At 49.1% G+C, this 25,882-nt stretch overlaps 1 protein-coding gene across 3 annotated transcripts in view; it reads left to right on the top strand.

Annotated features, from left to right (window-relative positions):
* The first annotated feature begins 4,160 nt into the window (after positions 1-4,160).
* Positions 4,161-25,882, top strand: part of MCF2 (MCF.2 cell line derived transforming sequence) — a 61,981-nt gene continuing 40,259 nt past the window's right edge. The window contains exons 1-4 of one of the 3 annotated variants that reach the window (XM_076346968.1): positions 4,161-4,267; positions 17,262-17,330; positions 17,896-18,010; positions 22,655-22,745. In XM_076346968.1, the coding sequence (XP_076203083.1) occupies positions 4,210-4,267; positions 17,262-17,330; positions 17,896-18,010; positions 22,655-22,745 (333 nt within the window). In that variant the 5' untranslated portion in view covers positions 4,161-4,209. Of the gene's footprint in view, positions 4,268-17,261; positions 17,331-17,895; positions 18,011-22,654; positions 22,746-24,963; positions 25,015-25,882 lie in introns of those variants that run through there. The other 2 variants (XM_076346966.1, XM_076346967.1) reach the window with 2 other exon arrangements.

Here is a 25,882-nt window from a genome sequence, read left to right as displayed (position 1 = left end):
ACACAAGAAAAATACATAGACTTAATTTTTTTTTTTTTTTTAAGGACATGGGTCTGATTCAAACCGAAATGTTTGTAATGAAAAACTGAGTTTGAAAAATTCTGTTTTGGCTGCTTCGATTTCTTCAGCTCCCATCAGCCACCAGAGGACAGATGGCTGTGCTATTTAAAACAAACTATAACCTTTAAGAAGCAGCTTGTACTATTGGAAACCAGATACACGCATTGAGAATCCTAATAGCCCAAGTGAGTGATAGTGAAAATCATCTGAAGAGCTGGAAAGGGTTTTACTCCGAGCTTGCTACCCAGGCAGACGGGACAAAAGTAGTAAATGTAAGCGATGGGAGATGGCCGTGGGTCACGAGGTATTTCAGAAAGCACCAAATTAACATTTAAAACGCCTGTGTAACCCTTCATATTAGAAAGGAGAAGCAATGTCATTTCGTACGGTGATTTTTGACACGGACAGCAATTTTTTTAAAGGTCGGGCTGTTGGCCCACGAGGGCTCTTGGCACGCGGAGGGGCCGCGGTGTCCCCGTCCCTCCCTGTTCCCCTGCAGCCGTTGCAGAAGGGGATGCATCTGCACCGTCCTCGCTGCTGGGATTGGGGTTGGCTTCTTAAATCTTCACACGTCTGGGGATAACCTGCTAAGCTGGAAAATACGCTGTGGCCTGGAGAAAGGGCGTGTGTGCACCTGTATGTGTGTTCCCTTCCAAAACCAGGGGTTGTAACAATAAATAAGGCAGGTCCGACTGACACAGAGAAAAAGTGAGAGTGGGAGAGCGGAGTGGAGTCCTTTCTCTTTTTCACATTGACATAGCAGGTGACATAAAATCCTGGCCCTGATGAAATCGGTGCAGGCTTAACTGGCTTCAGGATTTCTGCCGGGCTGTGAAGCCTCTGCTCCTCCCGGACCAGCCTGGAAAGAGCCCCCGCCGGATGGTACCCCAGGATCAGGGATGATGCTGCCTCGTGCACATGAAATCCTCCTAAAATCCCTGTTTATGAAAATGAACCAGAGCTTAATTACTCTTCTGCACAAGTACTTTGAAGTCGCTACGCTTATTCCAGAGGTGAGCAATTCCCTTCAACATCAGTTTGACTCTAAACTACGTTTAGCCAGCTCTGTTTTTCCAGTTCTCAGCACCACCCTAAAAAACATTAAAGCCCTTCTGTCCCGTTTTGCCCGTTGGAATTTGGGTAGGAAAGACCAGGACGATGCTCCCCATCGCAGCTGGGGCTCAGGGGCTAAGCAGGGGGCACGAAGCAAGCGTGCAAGTGAGGAGAGGATCAGTGGAGGAATTGCCTGTAAAAGCTGAAGGGACTAACGTGATGGAGTGGGGCAAAGGTGTTTGCAGCAGCCTTCCAGGTGGTGTAGCAGGAAAAATGGGCTTTGGGCAAGCCAGGGAAAAACATTGCAACAATTGAGCCCTGGAGTGATGAGAGCTGGGCTGTATCTTGGAGAAATTATCTGGCACCCGCAGGACTGCGTGTGAGAGCTGGGACAGAGGGCTGAACTGAGGGTGACAAGTTAAATTACCCTATTTAACCAGAAACTCTTTCCTTCAGCAACTGTCAGAGGAAGGGTGTTTCTGAAGGAGCGACTAGGAGACGGGATGGACTGAGCTGATGGTGATAGACGGGCATTTATCAAGACACTTTCAGAAGCCTCTAACCGAGCGATATCTCCAGCGACGTGGTGGGGCTGGAGCAGCTGCAGCCTGACTCGCTGCTCGGCCCTTGCTTTCTGCACAGCACCACAATGAAGTATGAAAGTAGCAGCTTTTGGAAGTTGCGGAAACAAAACCTATGTTTTCTCCAAATTCTAATAAAAGTATATGCTGGGGAGAAATAGCCGATATGATTATTCAGATCCGTCTCAAAAGGTGATCACATCACTGTGAGGCCTCAGATGTCTGTGGTTGCCTAAAATGGAGCATTCCTGTTGGACTAAACAGGTATTTTTGAAAGGTGATTTCTAAAATCCAAATAATGGCACCAGTCCCAACAAAAACTTCTAGCCTTTATCTGAAAAAGGAAAAAAAAAAAAAAGAGGGTTTTGAATTTTGAGGTTTTTTTCCAGCCTCTGATCTGGAATTAATGAAATTAGTAGGAATTCTCCATACACCTTCTCCCTAAGATTTAAGGGTAAGGAATTGCACCCACATGAAATAAAACTCTGCAAACAGAGGTGCTGCAGGTGCAGGCAAGATTTTCCCCAGATCTCTGAAAGAGCTCTTTCCTTTTGCACACAGACATATATGTGCCACTCTCAGAGCGCTGAACATCGTTATGGGGCCTGGGTGGGAAATCCCTGAAAAAGAAATGCCTGTGTTTCTGGCTGTCATTGTTTCCTTTTTACCCGTCTCCTTGTTCCCTCTATCGCAGCTTATCGTTCCTTGGGCAGGCAGAGAGCAGCGCTCGTCTCTGGAGGAGACAGACATGTCGAGTGGCTTCTGCCAGTGTAAAATAGGAGCAGCTGGACGGTGTCCCTGCTGGATGCGTTGCTGGAATAGCTGGGCATTTATCGTGAAATGCCTGAAAGGAGGGCCTGTAAGCAGCCAGGTTTCCAAAACAAGAATCTTTGTGGCCATACAGGTTTGCAAGGGAACAACGGTAAGGAAAAGCCGTGACCGCTTATCCTTCAGTTTGAGCAAACACAGCTTTTCCGTGCTGAGAGCTGGCTGATGTTGTCTTACGCCCGGCGAACTGGCTGGAGGAGGTGCAGCTTTGGCATGTGCAGGATTCCCGCCGGCATCCGCCGCCATGGCCCAGCCTAGCCCACCTGGGGCTCGGGCAGGGTGCGTTGGCTGCAAAGACCTGATCCAGATCCAGTCTTAATCATTTTGTCTTCTGTTCAGAGGGCAAGAAATGGATTGATCGCCAAACCTTAGGGATAACATAGCTGTATCTTCTACTGGCTAGCTTTATTTTTCCAGAAGCTGGCGCTAAAGTGGGTATGTATCACTCAGTGGTGGCGAGTCCTGGTTACAGCAGGGCATCCCCCGCGCAGCGGTAGAAAAAAAGAGAGACTTTCATCACTTGGATGGGCCTGTTTCTGCATGAGCCATTGCAGTTTAGGGAAAATAGCATTCCTGCGATAAGAATACAGAAGGAATGTGGTGTGGCTGTCTTTCCATGCTCGTAGACTTGCATATGGCTATTTCATAACCACGTTTTACTGCTGTGCACCTGAGATGGATTTTTTTGATGCGTAACTGCACATGAGCTCTCCCTGTCGCACAAGATGTGCTTTATGACCAGACAGAAAATTGTCTATTCAAACTGTTAAGTTAGTGAGAATCTGCTGTGTTACGAACAAGGAGCACTGAGTGAACGGGTAATTTTTCCTTGAAAAATTCTGTATCAGTGTAAGAAGGGACACGGTCTGCCAAAACATGGTGTTTTTCATAGTGCCATCGTTAGACCTTGGGTCCTAAATTAATAGCCCTGACTGCTGAAGTGTTGAAAAAAGGCTGCTATTATAGTAAAGAGCATAATTAAAAGGTTGTTTTGGAAAAACAGGAACATCCACTTCGCTGTGCTGTCTTCCTGGGCAGCTCAGGCTCCTGTCGAGAATGAGCTGGCATCGTTTGAACCTCAGCATCGGGGAAACTGAGGCTGATGGGTCAGGCCGGCGGTGTGCTTAGAGCTCTGTCCAGCTTTGGCTATAGCATGGCTTAATGCGGTTCTCGTATATTGTTCAGGGAATTTGCTGGAATGCTGCTTGCAGAGGATGAAAATACTTTTTTTTGTTTTCTTCTTAGAGATGTGCTATAGGCACTAAGGCGGGGAGCGGCTCCGGCTGCAGGGCGGTGTGTGGGGGGACACTGGACAGTAGCAGTAAATTTAAAAAAAATAAAAAAAAAAAATAAAAAGGGGGATAAAAAGGGGGAAAGGAAAAAAGGGGGGAGGGAAAGGACAAGAAAGGCAGAAGGGCCGAGGGCGCCCGGGCTCTCGGCGGCGGTGCCAGCGGGGCCGCGGCGCGGGCAGCGGGCGGCGGCCGGGGCGGTGCGGGGGGCGGGCGGGGGGCGGGCGGAGGCGGCTGCGGCGGCCGCCCGCTTCCCCCGGCCCCGCCTCGGCGGCCGCGCGGGCCCGGGGCGGCGGCGGCGGAGCGCTGCCGGCGGCGGAGCGCTGCCGCGGGGCATGGCCCTGGCCCCGGCCCCGGCCCCGGCCGGTCCCCCGCCGGGGGGCACCTCGGCGGGGGAGATGGAGCGCTACTACTGCCTGCTGCGGGCCGCCGCGCTGCTGGAGGCCGCCGCCGCCGGTGAGTCCCGGGGACCGCCGGACTCCGAGGGGCCGGTGCGGGTGTCGCGGGTGTCGCGGGTGTCCGGGGCGGCGGGGGGGGGGGCCGGCGACCCCGCCGCCGGTCGGGCGGAGGTGGCGAAGGGCTTTCCCTGGACATCCCGCTCCGTTCTCCCTCCGTTTAAGGAGCCGGGCTCCCGGCTCGCCTCCTCAGTCCAGGCGGTGTCGGCCCGGCCGGGAGCGCTGCAGCCGAGCACCGGGGCGGGGGGAGCCCACAGGTGCCCGACTCCTCACCGGCCGACACCCGGGTTTGAGCTGGCGGCGGCGGAGTCGGGGGGCAAAGGCAAGGCGGGCAACAGTGTCGGTACTCAAGTCCGGCTGCCTAGGAAGCCTCTGGGAGGGTTTGTTGCAGGAGGGTTGTTGAGGACTCTGCGGGTTACTTATTTTGATGGATTGCGTGATCAGCGTAGAATGGCCTCGGTTTTTAAGGAGAAGCTGTTTCACATTGTGTTGCTGACATGTCCCCTTTATTATTGGAATGCGTTGCTCAACATGCATTTTGAAGAAAGGAGATGGTTCTCGGTGAGCAGAAGGATGTTCGCCAGTGCTAGTCCCCTTCTGAGATCCCCCGTGGCCAGAACTAAAGAAGTCTTCCCTGGGAAGCTGCATCTTAGCCTGATGACTATGATGTGCCCTTCCCCAGTTTCTGAAGTAGAAAAGCAGTAGATGTGTGTAAAGCGTGTGTCCCTGTTAGACAACCCCTCTTCCCTCCCTCATTCCTTGGTCTTTAAACATCGCTTAAGCCCGGGCTGCGCTGGGGAACGCACGGAGTTGTGATGATGTTTCTGTGGTTTTATGGCTGCACACCCTTAATGTGAGAAGCAAATGCAATCTGATCCCTTACCCTCAGGCTGTGAGCTGCTCTTGTGCTTCAACTATGTTTCCTTTGATGGACAATGATCTGCTCATAAACTGTTTGGAGCCCTGACTTTTTTGTTATTTTGTTTTCTTGTGGGGAGAACAGTTTTTTTTGCAGAGAGGTCTTTCGTAATCCAGGAAAGGTAGTGGCATCTTGGGTGACTACGTCCTCGCTAGAGGATGCGTACGTCGTCAGGAGGCGAAGGCGCTCATCATTCCTTATTTGTTCACAGCTGGCAGCGTGCTTGGAGCCGTGCCAGGCACAAAAAAGACACACTGACCCAAAAAAAGCTTCCAGTCTAATTCCAGTTTCCTTGACCTCTTTGCAACGCACAGTTTAGGGTGTGGGAGGAATTTACTGGGGGGTAAGTCACCAGTGGGGACTTTACCAATGTCTCACCTGCCCCTCAAGAGATGCTTGTGTACATGCTCTTCTGGGATGATGCCCACCACAGCACCTTCTGCTCTGCTGCGGGCTGTCCTGCCCGCCGTACCCATGCTGACCTGTTCGTTTGCCCGCACCCTGCAAATAGGGGAGGAAAATGTAGGCAGGGATGATTGCGGTCAGTTAGCGAAGGATGCTACTTGAGCGGATGTTATTTTTAAAAAAAAAAAAAGTCTGATCCTCCCTGCGCTGGTGTCGGTGATGAAACACCCACGCTGCTTGAACAGGAGCTGGGTGACACAGGGATGGGGACACAGATGGTGAACGTTTTCTATGAGCGGTGTAAGGGGAACCAGGTGAAAGCTGGCAGTGGGTTTCTCGTGAGCATGAGCCCTGTCTTCTAACCAGCTCTTGGCAGATGACCTTTGTATAATGCTTACATGAAATGAAAATATTTCCACAAAGGCACGCTTGTGTGGTTTTAGCTGCAGGACCTGGACGTGTGATTTGGCATCTATGTAGATTCTTAAGATGAGATATTGAAAAAGATACAAAGTTGAGTAAGGTTCCCCAAATCATGAGATTAAAAATAAATCAGAAGGTTTTTTTCCTCATCGCTGATTTCTGAGCATTCAGCCTGATCCGGGACCATGTTTTAACCATTTCCCTTCACGCATCAGTACTGGAAACTTGGTCGTTTCTAGTAGAAGGTGATGTTTCCCCCGTATCTGCCTTACAGTGAGATCTAAGCCTATATAAATCCCAAGCCTTTTACAGCCATTCTCGTCTTTAAAATGGCTTGGGCTCCCTCAGAGAGCTGCAGGAGTACAGGTCCAGCAGCCTCCGAAAGCTCTGCGCCACCGTCGGTCCAGACCTCTTTGGGTGGACCACGGAGGAGTAGTAGTCTGGGAGCAGTCAGTAGTACGTGGGATGTGCTTCCTCTCCCTACATCACATTTGCTACAACTGCAGTTTAATGGTTTATCATTCATTTACCAGGACAAAAGTGAAGTGACAGCAGGGCTGTGTGGGAGGGAAGCAACTGAAGTATAAAATATGGTGGGGGAAAGAAAGAGTCTTCCAAAGCGCTGTCTTTGCCACCGAACTGGAGTATGCTTGGAGACACAGAGCTTCCCCCGTGTGCCTGGAGACGGGGAGTTCCGAGCTCAGATATCGGAACCGCTGGTTGTGCTTGTGGTAGGAGCCTTTTGTTAAAGTCGGTTTTGGCAGGTAGGACTTGCAAGGAAATCCCGGAGCCGCAAACCAAGCGAGTGCCCTCAGCCTCGTCCTGCAAAGGGGCAACTTCATGCTGACTGACACGTGTCGCTGCGACAGTGGTCGTTTCGGCACGTGTGACAAGCGCAGCTCGGGTCCCATGCTCCTCAGCTTGCTCCACTGCCAAAGCCTCAATCGTCCCATCTGACAGCTTCCCTAACGCAGTAAAATTGAAGGCCATTGCAAAATTGGGGGCAGAGGAACAGGAGCGCGAGGAGCTGTGGTGGAAGCGGCTGGGTGGGGCTGCCTTGTCTTCCGAATCCCTTTTGCTCCCAGGCGATGCTAGACTTGGTTTTATAGCGGGGCTGAGTCAGGAGCTCCGGCTGACGGCAGCTCCTGGGGCAGAGTTGTTCCTTGGGAACCCGCACCGGCTGAGCCGCCTGCACCGTGCAATTATCCATCTGCTGCTCCGTGGGTGTCTGTCCGAGGGCTGGGTGGTGTGAGACAGACAGCGAGCGCCAGCGATATCCTCCCCCCCTCTCACTTCCCGTGCCACTGACCTTCTCCTGCCGCAGGAGAGCGGTTAGCTGGGTTTGGAGATGTGCTTTTGCTCAACAGGGGAGTGCCAGAATTGAGCATTACCATTTTCAATTCAGGAAAACTGTTTTTAGTTTCCCTCATTTGGCAGCAGAGTTCCCAAGTGATGCCATTGTGGGAACCTGGCTGCGCGATTTAGTTTCCTGGCTATATGGGCTGTGAAAGCAAATAAATTGTTCCAGTGACTTCAGTGAACTTAATTCCAGGTTCCTAGGCAGGTAATGGGGCCCAAAGATTTACTGCTATTACATCTCCCAAGAGTTACTTTGTGCACAAAGCTGGAATTTGGCTTGGAAAAAGCAACGCTTGCATGGTATGGAATGATGTGAAAGTTATTGATGTGCGTGTGTTTTTATTTAGCTTTGGAAGTCTTTTGTGCTGAACGGGCTCTGTTTGGGAGGCTGACGATGTTGGCTGGGAAGGTGCATACGGGTGGCAGACGCTAAACACGCCTTTCCCCTGCACAGCTGGCAAACGCGCCCCGGTGCTGGTGTGCAAACACCTGTAGACTCTTTCCTGAGTCTCCCGTAAGGGAGGAGTGACTGAAATTTGGAATAGGAGAAAATTAGGAGCTTCAATGTACTTTTAAGTATTAGAAATGCAAGAAACTAGATTTTCTCAACTCCCACACTGAGTTTGAATCCACAAGGGTGGGTGTTGAGAAACTTTATTACATTTCTTGCAATAGATGTAAATTCATGTATAGTTGAGCTGGCTTTTATCTTTCCCAATTTTTGCTTAGTTTGGGGTGATATGAGAAGATAGTTTTTCTGACTGGACGTGAACATGTCAGAGCATCCAGTATTTTGTTTCCTCGCATTAGCAGATTAGCCACAGCAATAACAGGAGATAACGCGTAAGCCTTGTTGCCATTTAGTTTACTTTTGGTTTGCCTTTTCTGAGCAAAGCTTCCACAGTTTGCCAGCTGATAGATCTAAATCGGAAGAGATTCCCCCCCCCCCCCCCAACCTCCATCGTCCCCAGCACACAGGGACACCCTGGACCTTTTAACCTCCCCTGAGCATCCTCCTCCTCGCTGGCAGCACGGCTTAGCCCCGGCTCCCAGGGACACTTCTGCTCACTCCAGCTCCCAAAATTGTATCGGAGGATGACGTTCCCATGAATGTGGGATGGCTGCACCTTGTCTGGGATCCTTAGCTGGCTGCGCCTTGTCCTCCCGGCAGCGGTCAGCAGGAATGAGGTTTTGTCAGTTTTGTGTGTCAGTGAGCGACCGCAGCTGAGCCGTGCCGGTGCCCTGGGTGCTCCTGCTCTTTCGCAGCCGGCGTTTCCCTGCCAGAAGTTTCTGGAGGGATGCCCGGGAGCGGGAGGCTCCTGCCCCGGGGCTCGCAGACTCGGCCGCCGGGCCTGATCCAGGGTTGCTCTGCGCACGCCTGGACGCGCTGCCATCCGATCCCTCTTGGGCCCTGCCGATCAGCTCCTATTGTAAGGTGATGATTCAGCTGGTCCGGTGAGGACAGTCCTCCGTGGGACAGGCACGCTGCCTGGGTGATGGTCCACAAGCCTGGACTGCGCTGAGTTAACATTTTCTCCCTATTTCTTATCTTTTTTTTCTTTCACAGCATTTTCTTTTGCATTTTCACTCTCATCCTCAGTGTATATAAATCTAAGCCTTTTGTAAAGGTCATTCTAGTTTTTCAGGAGCTTCACTTTTTTTTTTTTTTTTCTGTGTGGTTTCTTAGCTGAGCATACTCCCAGGTGTGGGTGATGGGGATGTGTGTCTGTGCTGAAGCATCCACTGCAGATAAGCCCCGGAAGGCCTTGGCGGAGAAGCACAGGTCAGAAGAGAGGACCATCTGGTGCCGTATCCTGCCTCCTACGCTGTGCCGGAGCGGGTGCTTGAGGAGAAGTAAAAGAAAGAGCTTGCAAACAGAGTGGGCCTTTCCTTAAAATATCCTCCCTAGTCTGACAAAGGATAATTTAAGGAGTCCTTGAAGCTGGCGTGGTGACCAACCCATCACACCTAGTGATGGACTAACCCTCCTGGGGCTTTCCATGGCCTTTTTGAATCGCTGGGTGTTTTTGATGTGTTCCTGCCTGACGTGACTGCCTCAGTTTCCCATCTGTGGCATGAGATGATGCTCCTGGTGAATTTTAAATCATGATTTTCACTGGGGCATGCTCACGTGCGGACAGTTACTGCAGCGATTCGGAAGGAGGGGTCTTCATTTGTGCTCACACAGCCATGGAGGGTGATGGCTGTACCGGGGAGCCGGTGCCAGTGGCTGTCCTGTGCAGGGCATGGCTTTGCAGGGGCCATGTCCTCTTGAAACAGTGGTGTGGCGGCTGCTGCTGTGCGTCTGTCCTGTCTGGCTCTGAAGGAGGCATTTTGCTGCTGACCTGTGTCCGTAGCGAGCTCTCCGAGGGCCACCCATGCCTGGCTGCCAGCATCTCTGGGCTCCTGGCAGCTCCTGGGATGGCCCCACTGCCACCTGTAGCCTGGGGACCAGGGTGTGCTGCCAGCACCTGAACCACCAGCTCCCTCTAAATACACCCTGTCCATCCACGGCTCCCACCATGTTCCTGGGGTGCAGCTCTTCCTGCGGCTGTGCCGTCCCTTGTCCCCCATTTTGTGCTGATGCTCTTCCCAGGAAACATTTGAGGTGGCAGCTTAGCCACACCGTAGAAGTGGGTTTTGCAAGTGCCTCTGCCAAGTCGAGGATTTACCAAGGGACTCGTGTGTGGCAGGTGGAGGTTTGCCATCAGGCTATTGACAGAACCGGCCGAGGAGCCCTATCCTCTTCCTTGAGATCAATACATCGCGTCTTCCAGAAAAATAGGCATTTATAAACCTAATCTAATTGCTAATCTTTCCCTCCAAATGAAAACCTGGTTTCAACTGGCTGTAGTTACAAAGCAGGTGCCTGCAGGCTGAGCCCAGGGCTCGGGGGGATGCAGATGCTCCCGTGCAGCCCCTGGCCGCAGCAAGGTGCGAGCTGTCCCCGCAGGCAAGGGGGGACAAAGGAGCTTGCAGCAGTTGAGGGTATTGAAGCTTTCTGCCATAAATATTTTAATGAGTCTTTTGTGTCACTCACTTGGCACAGGGAATGGCTGCGCCACCTGGAATTACAAACTGTTGAATGTCTCAGGTTTTAGTGCAGCAGCAGAAATTGTTGTTCTTACACTGAGATGGCTAAAGGTGAATTTGCTCCACATGGCTCCCCGGGATAGCAACAGCCCCTCCTCTTTGCAACAGGTACTCCCGGCAACTGCACTGGAACTACTTCTACGAGAGCGTATGTGTGTCAGGGCAGGATGCATGAGCAGCTGAGCGTGGTTTTGGTGCATACGAGGGTGTGTGCAGCTCAGAGTTGCTGTTAGAAATGACTAATGATTACGTATATAGCTTCTGCAACATACCTGAGATCACTTGCAAATGCAGAAGAGGACCACAGCAGTTTTTGCACTTTGCACGATAAAGTCTCTAAATTTCTTTAGCAGCTGAACTTCTGGGGTGTGGAAAGAAGGAAATTTGTTTGACGCAGGCTGTACTTTACTGCAGGGTATTCATCACATGGGGAAAAGGTCCCCACATGTCTAAATCGGTGGCCAGGCTGTTACCTCAGCTATAAAAGTGTAATTGCAGCATAAGGCTGTTAACCCCCATGTGCTCTGCAGCTCTGGATGACTTCGGTGGAGCCGAGTAGAAATGTCTCTTATTATCAGGCCCCTCTGCTTTTCTGCCCTACGAATCTTTAGAAGTCCTGGTTGGGACCTGCAAGCCCCTGTGAGACAGCGTGCTGCAAACTCACGTGTAGGGAAAAATGATCCCTTGGCCTCGGGTCCCCAGGGAGGAAGCCACCAAGTCCTGGCTGGTGCACTTCACGTCCAATCCCGAGATCTTCTGGTTTTTGGTGCATTCAGAAACCAGTCCCGTGGGTTGTGGAGACCTTTTCTTTCCCAGCTGTCCTGGTTAGCCCAGCGCCATCCAATTCTTACTCCAGTGGGGTTTTTAACACCCGCTCTTTGATGCCAGCCCTCGCACAACACGTACAGATGTGAACACCGACATCGGCCTGACGGATGGGGGCTGCAGGGGTCTTTTCTGCTGTTGTCATCAGATGTGCTCGTGGCCCTTTGCTAACATCGTATCCTGCTGGCACTTGTGCCTGTTCCTGTTTGCAAATGAGGAACTGAAGCCACGGGAGACAACAATTTGCTCCTGGCTACCAAAGAGTTTAGTCTCAAAGCCAGGAAACAGCCTCAGGACCTTGGCTGTCAGTCCTCTGCTCAGACCAGGTCCTGTAAATAAGCTTTTGGTGAATACAGCAGGCCTTGCTGAGGAGCACAATGTCCTATTCTCTGCTACGCGTTCTCTAATGAACGGGCAGTTCAGCACAGTATCTCCATCAGCATCGTGCTGCCTGGCCAGCCGCCAGCCCCTCCTGGCTCCGGTTCCCATGAACGCTGTGTAAACACCTGCTCTGCGCGTAACGCAGCGTCGTATCCTGTTCCCGGACAGGTACGGAGCAGGACGGAGAGGCGGGAGGGTGGATCCGGTGACGTGGAAATTAGGATCCTACTCCAGGTATAAGCTTGTTGGGGAAGCCACCGCTTGGAGACCGTGCAGGTGGGGCACGATCCCCGGCAAGATACTGGCTGAAGCGGTGCGCGGGCAGTAACGGCAGCTGCCTGCGTGCCTCCGTGCTCCTGCCCGGCTCCTTCCCCACAGCCAGGGACAGGCACCCTGTCACTTGGCACCATACTGTTGGACAGGCTTTGTGCAGACCTCGTGCAAGCGTGCTCTTCGCAGTAGGGCAGTTTGCAGACAGTATAAAACAGTATTTTTTTTTCTCTAATAACTCCCTTTGTCTTGCTTTCTGGACATGGTGTGCTGATAGGGAGAATGGCGATGGTTCTTTTTGTGTATTGGATTGAATCCAAAGTCTTTTGAAATTGCTCAGTGAGAAAGCAGGGTGAGGCTCAGCCGCTCGCCGTCGAGGATGCGCACCGGGGCGATGGAGACTCGGGTTTCCTGCAGCAAGCTGTGGCCCCAGCCACTGCTATGGGATGGATTTCTCCCATATGCGTAGCTCCCTGGAGGAGCTCTTTGGCTTTTGCAGATAATTAAATTTCAAGTGAAACTGTTCCCCTTATCCAAAGTGAGTGCCCCGAGTGATGGGCTGCAGGGTGCCTGCAGTGTTTTGAGTGGGTATAGCAATCCAGACTGAGTTAGGGGGACAGATTGCAGGGTGGTGCATTGGTCTTTCTCCTCAGATACAGGACTGTGTTTCTATTCTTTGCCCCAATGAATATTTAATTTTGCAAAGCAGAGCAACTTCAGCCGGAGAGGCTGAAAGGGCCGCTCTCTGCATTGCACAGCGTTCATGGTTGGGGCACTCTGCTCTAAGGGATTTCTGTTCCCACTCCTGCACAAATTGCACATGAGCAATCCTCACACCTAGCCTAGCTTGTGTTCCATCAGCTGTTCTGGGAGGCTCACACCGACGCTGGCCGCGGACGGGAGTGTCCGTGGCAGCTGGGACAAACCCTGCTCATTGAAACTGCCCGAGCACCGGACCTTCCTGCAAACGCCTACGGTTTACGTAGGTCTGCGTTACAGGTGTCTTTAGTCTCAAAGGAACTTTGGGAGGCAGGTGGGCCTTCCTGCAATGGGATGACCTGAGACAGACGCTGGCTGATAACCCCAATTAGCCCAAGAAGTCACTGTGGGAAATGGAAATAGGTTACAAATATGCTGATTTGCAGGCTCCCTTGACACTGCTTCATTGGGTGTAGATGTCCAAATGGACAAGTAGCTGAGAACAAGCCGATCATGGAGGAGCTCAACATGATCCTTTACCCTTTTCGTTTGATTTACTTCAGTTTTGTTTCCTAGACTACAGCAGCAACCCTCACATGAAAAGCTGCTATTTTTTATTCACAACAAAGCCATCTCCAAATGGGTTTTATAGTTGCAAACAATATTTGGTCAGTGTTGCGAAGTGTAAGGCGCTATTACATCGGCCTGGCAGATGCATTACACAGCTGCTGTCTGCAGATGCTGTGGGCCTGCGAAGTTTGGAAAGGAAAAGAAAACAATAGTTACCAAAGAGCAAAGCACTTCAGAGTTTAATTGAGTTTTACGAGAGGAATTTGGACTCAGACTGTAGCTGTCCCCTCTCTGAATGTCACTGCAGTCCTCCACCGTATGTGAAAGTCCCGCTGTGCTTGAATCGCCTCGAAAGGGAAGATCTCTAATGATAAGCATCGTTCTTACAACTGCCGTCTGTGCAACGGCCTTGAGATACGGTCCTATGGAGAGGACCCAGCAAAATGTTCTGGACCGTGTAAACCAAATGATGGGGACAGGACAGATTCAGCAGGGTTCCCTGCTGAGTCACATTAGTTTTTCTTGGAAGGGTAGAGACTCTGTGTTTCCCCTTTGTCTTTTCCGTGCTTGGCTTCACACATCTTCCGAAACTGTGTCATGGCAACGATCTCCTCCGTAGAGGGGTCTCTGAATGTAATAATTGCAGCAGCATTTTATAAATACCCAGCTTACAGCCTATATAAAAAATGTTAATGACAATTTATCATCCAGACGCTGCTTGTTTTTAATAAGGCCCGAAAGCCTGAGGTCATACCAACTGCGTGGGGATAGCAATGTAGTTTGTAAAGTGCTCTGGGGTGCTGTAACGCAGGGGGTTCAGGCTTGATTTTGTAACAGCAGCTCTATCCTATAGTAGCTGATGATCACAAAGCCTCTTTTTAAAAGAAACGAGTGGACTTGCATGAAACCTTGGCTTCCTCCGCCTTGTGCCAAGCGAGATGCAGGCTGGCTGTACTGTTCATAGCCAGTGCTGGGCAGTACCCTGGGGTCTTTTCTGTACTGTCCCAAGAGCGTCCTTCAAATGAGAAATACTCAGTTTGCTAATGAACATCAACTGAAGCCTTGTTTGAGAGGCGGATATCTTTGGTGCCCCACTGCCTTTCACAGCTCTTTTTCCAGAGATTAATATTTGAGGACAGAGGTCATGCTTCTGTACAGGGTTTATAGTAACATCCAACTGATGTGCCGCAGGCACAGCAACACACTTGCGAATTCGATGCCAGCACTTGATTTTCCCTAACATTTGCCCAGGAGGTTGAGTTCGATGGCCAATGCAGAGCGAGCGATGAGTTGGCCAAGGAGCGGCACTCATGGGACCACAATCAGCCTGTTGTTGTGCCTTGACCTTACCAAAGGGCAGCTGTCCTGCTCCTCCGTCGCTTGTTGGATTCTCCTACCCCACAGGAGATGGGGAGGGTTTGTAAGGGAAATGCTCGCCGAGCCTTCATTGCCTGAAGTAAAGTACTGCCACCTAGTTTTTCCTCAAATGAGTTATTTTGGGTGCTCAACTTGGGACTGCTCGGAAGGGCCTGATTTTCTGAAGGTGCTGAGTGCCCTCTTCCAAAAGTGTCATCCCTTGGGAAGCAAGAAACTCGAAGTCATAAGGGTGCTGCAGAAATCTGGGTCTCCACCTCTGTGCCAAAGTCAAGGATGAAACTTGCAGTGGAATAAAATGTTGGGGAGCAGGGTCCTCGCTGGAAACCACAACTCCCAAAACTGGTCCCTCCTTGGGTCATTCCCGAGCGTGGTGGGAACCCCCCGTCCTATGGTGCTTTGCACCTCAAACCCAAAAATGCCAGGTCCACCTGCTGGCATAGCCCTGATGGTACTTGCTTAGCTGGTGGGCTGTGCGGGACGGGGGTCGCCTGCGCCCGCGTTTGCAGAGGGCACGGCACAGGGGTCCTACTGCAGTCCCCCAGCACAGGTAGGATTAAAACATGAGTTGGTTTTTCCATGATGATCATTGGGAAACTGCAGCTAAGAGGGACTGGAGAGAATAAGCACCAGACTCTGGGTTAAAGCATGCATTTTTGAGATTATATTTCTCTTCTGGAAAGCAAAGTTTGAAAATATCTGTGAAAAAATGCTACTTTTTTTCCAACCGTGGTTGTCTCCAGCTTAGTTTAAGGCTGCAGACTGTTAGGTTGTTCTCAGTGAGAAAATGTCTTGTGAAACTTTTTAACGAAGTGGTTTTGTTTTTGTTTTTTTTTTTTTTTTTTTAACCATGCAAAGGTTAACCCCCTTTTCCCAGCCTGTTTCATGGACAGCTGTCAATAAACCAGCATTTCCCTCCCATATCACTGCAGAACCAGAAACAAAAGCTGTATTTACTGCAAACCTGTAGCTGTGTTTGCTTTTACTGTTGAGCACTTGAATCACGCGCAGGCATTATAGCGCAGGGCAAAACTTTGCCTGGCTTGCCAGGGGCTGCATCTTTGGGGAAAGCGTTCGGCAGGGGTAGGCGAGGTGAGCTGGCTTCGGGGACAGGCTTCACCCCGACTGCAAATGCAGACAAGCTGCTGAACAGCCCCACACCCTTCTGAGGCAAATATGTGTGCACAGCCGTGGGCTTTTGTCTTGTATTTCCAAAGACCCGCACGTTTAATATCATCTACTTCATGTGTTGGAGCTCATTAAGTTATTAAATGTGATTTTTATCAGTATGAAACTATTGACCTGGAAAAAAAATCAACTAATAGAGAAGAAATCTATTGCTACTGCTTGTCCTCAAGTTAGGTGAAGCAGTTGAATGAGAGAGAAATATTTGAAATATCTTTGCAAAACAAACTTCTTTCTTACCAAGACCAATTCTGGGGCCTGTTAAAATCAAGAATGTTTCTGTAGATGCCAGCGGGGCTGAGGCTCGATCCTTAACAAACAAAAATAACATTTTTATCTACAAGAGGAAAAAAATAGCAGCACGTGCATAGCAGAGCAGAGAGCAGCCCATGGCCGGCGGGGACTGCAGGAGGCAGAGTAGCCCCCACCTCGTGCACCTCTGGGCTGCTGTGCTGCAGCTCCGTACAGCTGGTTAAAGGCCTGAAAAATCCTTAGATAAAGTAGAAGTGACCCAGAAAGCTTTTGGAAAAAGTGCAATAGAATAAATATTGATTACGCTGGAGTGTGCTGAAGTATGCAGCTCGTGTGATTTAAAACAGCCAAAAGATTACTCCCTAGGACCAACTCTGTAAAATAATCAGTGTTTAAAATTTAATTATCAGAAAGCACAAGGACTTTAATCTGTATAGATGTGCTTTAAAACATTTATTTGCAGGAACAAGGATGTTTAATTTTTAGGTATCATTCCATTTATAGATAATCCAGAAAAATGTCTGCCAGCTATAAGCTCCTCTTGTGTTTATTGAGTCTGGTTTTTGTTTCCTTCTCCCAGTGAAAGGTAAGATCGTGTATATTGCTCCGATGTGCTTCATTGCCGCTGAAATGGTCAGTGTGCTAAATATGGTATTAAAACAGCCTCTCCCATTATTTAATTAAAAAGAAATCTAATAACTGGACGTAAGAACAACAGCCTTTCCAGGGCATGTGGCCCCATGCCAGATGAGAACATGATTTCAGAAGCTTATTTGCTGAAAATTAAAGACTATAAGAGTCTGAAAACCCAACCTTGTTCCCAGCGCGCCAGCCTTGGACGCTGCCGTTCCCAGCAGAAACCTCGGCCCATTGTATTGCCAAGGCTAGGAGGCACTGGGGGAGCTTGCAAAATAGGGGAGTGCATTTAGTAACTCCAAATTATAAATATTAACATTGGATATACCCTTGAGGTTGAGGGAGGAGCACTCAAGCTCCCAGGCAGTTCTTCCTCGGTGCGTTTGATAGAATACATTTGCTACTGAATTATGGCATTTGCCCTGTTAGAGTCATTAGAAACATTGGTTTCTAGGAGAACTATATATCCTTTGTTACAATATTTCATATATAATTGAGGGAAGCTGCACTTGGTTCGAGTCCCACCTTCGGGTTAACACGTTGATAAATGTGTTTGCTTTGGATTTTTGCTTCCTTTTTCACTGCTGCCTTTGCTTTCTTCCAGAAACTGCAATCCCCATCTGTGCAAAGGACATCAGTGATGATTTGATGAAAGAGTTTGCTTTTCTTTCTGGTGAGTACGGTGAACTTCTCCAGGGTCTCTCTCTGCAATAATTAAATACTCTGGATGAACTTCCGCGCTATTTGGCAAAATGATACTCCATATGGGATATTATCCATCAGGTAGTCTCCAGTGCCACTGGAAATGTTGTTAATAAAACATTGAGGCAGTTTGAAAGAGCATATTAGGTTTCTGTCTCGGGCCATACTGCAAAATATTCTTACCATCAAACACTCAATGCATTAACAAGTGTTTTGCTTTGAAATGTATTTCTATAGGTTCCAGACGAGCGTGCTGATTTGCCCTTGTATTTCTGACTTCTTTTGCTGTCCTATGTAAAGTACTCTCAGTAAATAAAGGAAATACCTGGTACCTAATACATTTGTTTCTACCAGCTGTGCGTGTGTGTTGTGCTTGAAATCGGCAGCAGGATTTGACCCGGTTTTGCTACTCTGGTGATGTGAAAAACCCTCTGTAGCGATGGCAGCGTGTTTTCTGACCTGACTGGTGGACCTGGGCTTTGCTGCTGGCCCTCCTCGAAAGCACGCCCAGGGAAGCATCCTTGTCTTTATTCCAGGTGGCCGAGGGAAAGACAAGGCTTGGATTATCACCCTCCCCGACAACGCTCGCTTCAATGAGGTGCCTGAGGAGATCGTATCTAAAGTCTTAACATACCTAACGTCAGTCCCAAGGTATGTGGCTCCCTTCTAGCTCTTGCCTGTGATGGGCAGAGGTGTCGGTCCTGCTTGGGTCAGGCAGGGGATCTTCAGGGTAATGCCACGCGTGGGGGTGAGGGGCATCTTCAGCTCTCAGAGCAAGTAGGAGGGAGAAGACGAACGATGCAAGCCCTTATGGTGTCCAGGCGTGGTATTTAAAGTGCCGGTAACTGCAGAGTAAAAAGTGGACATCATCCCTATGACTTGTCAGCCTGCATGTATCATAAATTTAGTTTATTAAGTTTCTAATTAACAGCAAGCTTTCCTTAAGCTTTGACATGTGTCACTGCTTAAATATGCCATGCCACTGCAGAATAATATTTTGACATGTACAAATGGAGAGTCATTACTGTGGAAAAAGAGAAATGTAACCAGAGGAAGAGACTAATTACAGGAACAAACTGTTTGGGGTCCCCATTACACGCGATGGCTCAGCAGCGTGCTGCAGCTCCCATTACCCGCCTGTGTCTCAGGGTTAAGTGGCTGACAGTCTGCCTGTGCCACATGCAGGGCTGTATACTTAGATTAATGGCCCTCCTATTTCTTGCTGCTGAGCCTGGTGACTCAGTTACCTGGAATGCTTAATTTCCTTGAATAATGCCTGTTTCGGCAAATTTCTTCCGGCACGGAGAGCAGGTTGACAGCAGCTAGATGGGAGCTTTCCATCAGCGGCTGCCTTGGAAGAAGTACCGTGTGTTTAGCCGCCTCTGCAGGAAAAAAAAAAGGCCTCTGGTTTCTCTGTCCTCTTTTTGGATGGACTCTGAAGTTTCGTGGGCTCCTGGCCCACAGAGCACCGTCCCAGCGTGGACAGGAGCGTGCCACGGTGTGTGCCGGCCGGAGGGGTTTCTCCTTCTCGCTGTGTGGGCTGCCCGTATCTGTGCAGCCGTGCTTCCCAGCTCTGCCCGGTTTCTCCAGGGCTTCTTATTTCATATGACTGTGAACACCCTGGCATTAGCATGATGAGCAGTCTTGCTGTCCCTGTAATAGGTCAAACTCAATCAAGGAACTAATGAGAGCTGCAAGCTTGCTGATTCAAACATGTTCAGCATGTTATTAGTAAAACCACTTTAATCATGCTTCCCTGCTCCTCCTACCACCATAACAGCCTGCCTCAATACCTGACCATCTTAAAAACATGGGCTTTTTAACACTTTGGAGTCGAAAAGGCTGTGGTGTCAGGGAGCAAGGAAAAGCATCATGTAATTGAGGGTGGAAGGGCTGTGGGGCCTGTGGTGCCCCTGGGTACGTGTCCCTCAGTGGCGTCGCAGCATGGTATCAGGGCTCAGGCTTTGGGCTAGAAAGTCCCTAAAAGAGGTAAATATTTGACCTGCGTGTCAGTTAGCTGTGGATGCACCGACACCTCCCTACCACATACCTATGGATGGGTATGGGCATACCAAAACCACACGCACGGTGCCTTTCCTATGCAATCAGCAGCAAGGACTACATCTCGTCCTACTGACGCTAGTCTGAGGAAACCTCATGGGATGTCAGGTCTGTAGTGTTTTGGGAAGGTGAATTTCATGAAGCATTTTTCTCCTGGAAATAATTGTTAGATAAAGGAGATGGATGCTGTAAGCCACTCTTTGCTCTGCAAGGTGAGTGCATTAATAACAGAGCCAGGAGGAAGATGAGTCTTGTAGGCAAGTTAATTTACTTTAGGATTCCTGGGAACCATGCTGCAGGCAGGAGGCAGCTGCAGAAAGTGCTTGTATGGAAAAGCTGTACAAAAAAAATAAGTCGCAGGTCCCCACCTTCCATGCCCCGCACACCCAACTCAAATTGCTCGGTGGGCTGCCTGCGAGGGGCCGCCTGCCTGCCTGCCTTCGGGCTGGCTTTGTTGAACAGCACTCTGCGATGGTGTGCTTGAAGGAGAGGCACAGGTAAGCGTGACAGATCCCAGTATTTGCAGAAAGGAGACCCCAAGAGTGATGTTGTTTGACTACCCAGCTTTTCAGTATTTAGACAAGCTCTGCATGTTTCCCTTAGATCGGGAGGTGAAGTACAAAGTGATTTAGAGCCATGGCTGATGACACAGAGTAATGAAACAGCAAAGGGTGCTGTTGACTATAAATACCTCTGAATTTAAATATTAGGCAGCAGGTCCTGCTCTGATCCCACCAGCCACAAGGAGTCTCTCAGACCTGTGACAAATCTCACAGCTGCAGACTCCAGGATCCAGTTTCAAGTCCTCCTGCAAAACATCCCAAGTCTTTACTTTCACTCTGGTGCGTCCTGCAACACATATAAAATGCGGGGTAAGCAAAAAAAGTGACAAGAAGCACCTGGAGAGAAATAATCCTCTATCTGGTTATCTGTCTCCATCTTTCTGCTGCTGGATGCAAATGGAGTCACCCCTTGCAGCCTTGGTGGAAAGCATTGATTTATTTTTATTGTCAGTCTAAAAGGTACATCGCAGGACTGGAAATCTGATAAACCTGCAAGGCCTGGGTTGCAAATACTCACAGTCTTGCTCCACTAGCCCCAGAATAAATTAAAAATTTCCCACAGTATGTTTCAAGGCTTTTGGGCAGCTGGGAACTTTCTTCTTTGTGTCTGTAAGGGAACTGATAAAAGTAAATTAACATGCTGAGAGGCTACTTTCTGAATATAACCTTGTCCTGAGTAAATGGCATACTTTGGCATACCTTTATTAACTGACAGTGCACTACAGTCTGGCTGCCTTTTCTAAATTACTTGGATTCTGGGGGTTTTCTTCACGTTTTATTACAAATGACAGCAGTGCTGTATAAATGCCTTTTTTTTTTTTTTTTTTTTTTTATTGCAGCCTTTGGGGAAATACCGTGGGACGTTAGGGAATTGTTCTTCATAGGACAGAGACCTACCTTTTAAAGTTTTAGGGTGTGCTGAAAAACCAAAGGGTTTTATTGTTACCTCAAACAAAAGGATCGTTTTGCCCCCCTCCCACCCGCCCCGGGTCATTTAACTCATGGTGGGGGTAAACAGAGCTGACAGAAACCTGCAGAATGGTCTCATGTTGCCAAAACTATTTTAGCTAAAAAAGGTTTTGGCTGAAAAGTCATGCCTGGTCCAGATCACAATCTGTAACCTCAGACTTTATTACATGCAGAAGTTCTGTGTACGACCCGCGTGTAAAACCTGCTGTTCACTTTCTCTGCTCTTTTCTGGTACGCCTCAATGGCAATGTGTAAATATGCACTAAACTTCTGCACTTTGAGTGTGACATTAGAGGTCCATAAGATATAGTTGTAGGACAGCTTGGGAGTCAATCGTTATTATGAGCCAAAGGGATTTTTTTTTTTCTCTCAACACGACTGCTGATTCCTTTTAAATATATTTGTCAAAGGTGTGGCTATCACAGGCCAGAGCAGCAAGATGTGCATTGAATGAAAGCTCCTGCACTGGCTTCGAGTGTCTTTTATTTCTGTAGTGAAGTTGCCAAGTATTGTCTGCCATGTGATACTTCTGAGTAATCCACTATGTGTTTTCGCTTGCCAAACACGAGAATTACCAAAGATGGTGCTTGCGGTAGGCTGCCTGCATGGGGCCGTGCCCAGTGCGGATACCTGACCCAGCTCTCGGGAGCCAGCGCGTGAACTGGGAGCCTCTCCGCAGCACCGAGACACGCGGATAGGGTGGCGTGGGACATGGCTATCCTGTTTCAGCATCCGCAAAATAAATATTGTAAATATTACCTAAGTATCCTGTAAATACACTCACATCACAGGGCTTGGTTACAAGCTGGCGTACCCTTACCTGTGTGCAAACATGATTCCGGTTTGTAATTCAGTGTGTATGGTCATGGGTTGAGCCTGGCTGAGCTGTACCTAGCTAGCCTGGGAAGGCAATATTTGAATTACAGACAGGAGCTCACCTGCACGTTAGGTCACCTGCCAGGCTGGGCATCTCCGGTACTGCTTGCTCGCTCGCTTGGTAAGACTGGGGATTTCAAAGCTACTTAAAGGATTGGGGTGTGAAAAGGGATGTCAGGAAGCCTGCGCTTGCAAAGTGAACCAGAGCGTGCTGGAAATTGCCTCCTAGCAATCACTGCCTCGCAAGCCGGTCCTCGGGAGGTGCGGGGGAAGCCCCGACAGCCTGTTTCAGCACCAGCTCCCCTTCTCCCCCTGCCAGGTTGGCATCACCCTTCCCTGGGTTAGTGTCACCTCTGTTGCCCTGTGCCAAAACAAGCCAGGAGTCATCGCCTGGTTGCTGTAACCCGGGCAAGCGGGTTACAAGCTCCCTCAGAGGGAAGAGCTCAGCGGTGGGGGCATCTTGGGGCAGCGGCTGGTGGAGGCTGCTGGCCACCCCTGAGCTGGTCAGCTGAAGCACAGCTGCCTCCGACCTCTGCAAAGTCCTTCTCAAGCCCGATGCGGGTTTCAAGGGCAATCTGTTGTCTCCATCTCCCTTGCAATGCCCATTGCAAAGGTGATGCATAACCCTGGACTAACCATAAGGTGGGCTTCCCCAATTTCTTGCTGGATTCTGCTCAGGGAAATATTTTCAAATGAAATTTCAGCAACTGTGGAAATGTCAAAATGTGGTTTGCATTCTGTGTTCTTAGGTTTGGGGTTTTTTGGGTAACAAAGTCATATTCCCTCAAAATGTTATCTGATTACTTGGTATTTTCTTATCTCATAGTCAACATGAGTCTGACACCAAATTTATCCTAATCCTGGATAGAAGATTGGACACATGGACATCGGTCAAAATGACTCTCCAAAAAATAGCAGTAAGTCCTCTTTAATGTTAATGTCTTTTAATGTACTAAGTCATCGTGTCCATTATTTATCACTTTCAGAAGACCGGGAACCAGGAGCAATGATGCTTGTGCTTTCTGTCTAGGTAGTGTTTTGTTTTACGGCCCTATAATTAATTCAGTCATAGCTCTATGCCCCATTTGAGTGCGTAAATGAGCTGTTTGACTATTAACTAATTCATTTGCTTGTTTTTGTACTTCTTCATAGTGGTCCAAATGTGGTTTTTGCCATGTTCTATGCTTTTGATGGGTGGAGAATTTGGCTTCATGTATGTTCTTTCTAGACACTGGTTATTAGTGAGACTATATTTTACCTAATTGTCAGTGATTGAAAGTGTTAGGTTCTTAAAACAGGCTTCACAAGCATTTGTATGTGGATATGGGTGGAAAAATCTGTTTTAAATGTGTATGTGTGCATTCATGTATTTTAAATATCGATTACACATGTTTATGTGCTACCCGTCATTAGATTCTGAACATATCTTAAAAGTAAGCTTTTTGCAACTCAGCAATGCATTGTGTCTTACGAAATCAGAGCGTGGTACTACAGTAGTGCATGCAGGTGTAGAAAAGTCATGTTTATAGGTGCATGGATGGGTAGGAGCTAATTGATAAATGCTTTCCCAACCAGACCATGCCATGTGGGTAAGTCAATGAAAATATTCTGGGCGTATTATTATTGCCTTTGTTTCTGCTTATAATCGTTGAAGTTAAAGGCATTGATCCATCTGATGGAGAATGGAGTGAACAGTATGTACTGAGAAAGAAAGCTCTTACCTGATTCTGGTTAGATCTGATGAAGTCAGATCTTTTGCTACTTTAAAGTATTTAGTACTGGTCCAGATGAACTTGGCATTACAAGTGTCTAGGCTTTGATGGCATTTTGCTGATAGGCATCCAGTAGAAGGAAGAGGGTTACCTTTTTGCAGTGTGCATAAGATACCGCTGTCAATATTTTGGGTTCCGATTTTCCTGAATTTTATAAGCTGAATTTCCAAGTATCGTAACCATTAGAGAAGAAGCAGCATTTAAAAAGTAGTTCTTTAAAGTGATCATCAAAATTCAGTTCTGCTGCCAGCGTTTGAACAGGTGCTAGTACTAAGAGCATCCTTTAAGGGTGATGTAGTTGCTTTGCATAGCTTGGAAGTTTCAAATGTGAAAACATCCTATCCTAATTCGTAGCTTCTACAGAAGTGTCATTCATTTTGTGTTTAATAAGAAAATTTAATTATTTTGTGACCTTTGAGCATACACCCTGTTTGTGTACCTGTATGCACTGTGTGTCCGTGCAGAGAAGTGACTTTGCCTGTAGTATCGGGGCTGTCCATGTAAATAACGTGGAGGTGCTCTGTGCAAAGAGGAACGAGAAGCAGGAAACCTGTGTCCACTAAATCTTAATACTTGGGAATCTTGCCTTAAAAACAGGGTCTGGCCCTAAAGGGCTGGCCTTGTGTCCAGGAGGCGTTTGACTGGACTTGCCTTTGTGCAGCTAACGCAAAAGGTTAAATCTTGATTTCTTTCCAATCATAAGCCATAAGCCGTGCTGCAATAAAAAAATCTTTTTTCTGATCTTTGTATAATTTTGGAATAAAGAAGTGCAAATACGCTGAATTTGAAATACCGTGTCCTATTTTTTCAGCATATGTATATGCAATTGCAGCTCTGCGGTTGTGCATCTGTTCCAGAAAAATTTCGTATCAGACTGTACAGATTTTTGTTTAACTCTTTGTGTTTGTCTCTAACTGCACGGGCAAACCAGGCTCACGCTGGTACTACTCGCTTTGGGAAGCGAGGCCCTACTGCCAGGGTCAAGCCTCAGGTTTTGGCAGGAGCATCTCTCCTTGCTTCCCCTACAGAACCCTGAACAACTTTAAAACCTGCCTTTGAGACAACTGCAGGCGGGGGGAGAGGGAAGGGTAAAAGCTCTAAGCTGAGAGCCCAATCCTCGAAGGAAAGAGCTGGCCCCGTCTGCAGGATGATTTTTGGCATTCCACCTTAAAAACAATCCCGGCGCTGGGAAGGAGAGCGGGGCTGCCAGCCGGGAGCCGGCTGCCGGCAGGGCTGCCTGCTCTCCCTCCTGCCTGCCTGCCTGCCTGCCTGCCCGCCCGCCCCGGGAGCGGGGCGAGCGCGGGGAGCCCCGCCGCTCCCCATCATCCCCGGCCCGGCCCCGGCGGCGGCCGGCGGCGGGGCGATGGCCGAGGCGAGCCCGCGGCGGGGCGGGCGGCGGGCCGGCAGGAATGCGGTAAGGCTCCGGGCCCGCCGTGCTGCAGCGCCCAAGGACGGGGGCGGCCGCACCGCGGCGGCGGGAGGCCTTTCTGTACCGGGGGGGGGGGGGGGGGGGAGATGGAGGCAGCGGGAATATTGGCCGGAGCGATTTTAATTGAGCGGCGCGGGGGAGTATTTTTAGTACCATCTTCCGTGCGGGAGTAGCCAGGCTCTTCTTGCGGGCGTTGGGCACCGCTGTCCTGCAGCGCTGCTGCCAGCGCATCTCTGAAATGTCGCGGGAAAGGCTTTATTTATTGCTCTTACAGTAAGAGGAAGCCTCTCGCAGAGAGGGGGCCCTAGGTAGAATTTGTGCAGCCGCGATGCTAACAGCATCTTCGGGGGTTAATTATGCAGCCGGCTAAAATAAAGGTAGCGGAGCGCTTTGGAGTTTCATTTTGGCTCTGGGGGAAGTTGAAGCTCAAATTAGCAGTGCCTGGCATTTCGTTGTGTGACTTTTCCTTTAAGGGACAGCAGAAAGTCATTCACTTCAGCACCTGTATAAGGACCGCTAGCCTCAATCTCCATTGCTCAGAAACAAACTTACTGGCAGATACTACTTTTTCTTTACATTTATTGATTTCCAACCTCATGAATGTCCCAGTGAACTGCAGGGAAGAATATTCTCTGAAAATTGAATTCCTAAAATTAGGAAAAATCACATTAAATGCATCAGGTTGAGATACTCACTAAGGAGGTAATAACTGTGATGCTTTCGATGCATGCCCCTTCTTGTGCTTTATTAGCCCAGTTCGTCTGTATTGATTATATCAAGGCTGTCTATGTGGTTATAGTTGGGCGTGCATTTAAACAAGTTGCTGAACTGGGGCCTTAAGGTATACACGTTT

This window comes from Aptenodytes patagonicus, chromosome 9 (assembly GCF_965638725.1).
Source record: "Aptenodytes patagonicus chromosome 9, bAptPat1.pri.cur, whole genome shotgun sequence".
In the NCBI taxonomy this organism is placed as follows: Eukaryota; Metazoa; Chordata; class Aves; order Sphenisciformes; family Spheniscidae; genus Aptenodytes; species Aptenodytes patagonicus.
Note: the sequence above shows the minus strand (reverse complement) of the source record. Positions and strands in the feature narration are given on the sequence as shown.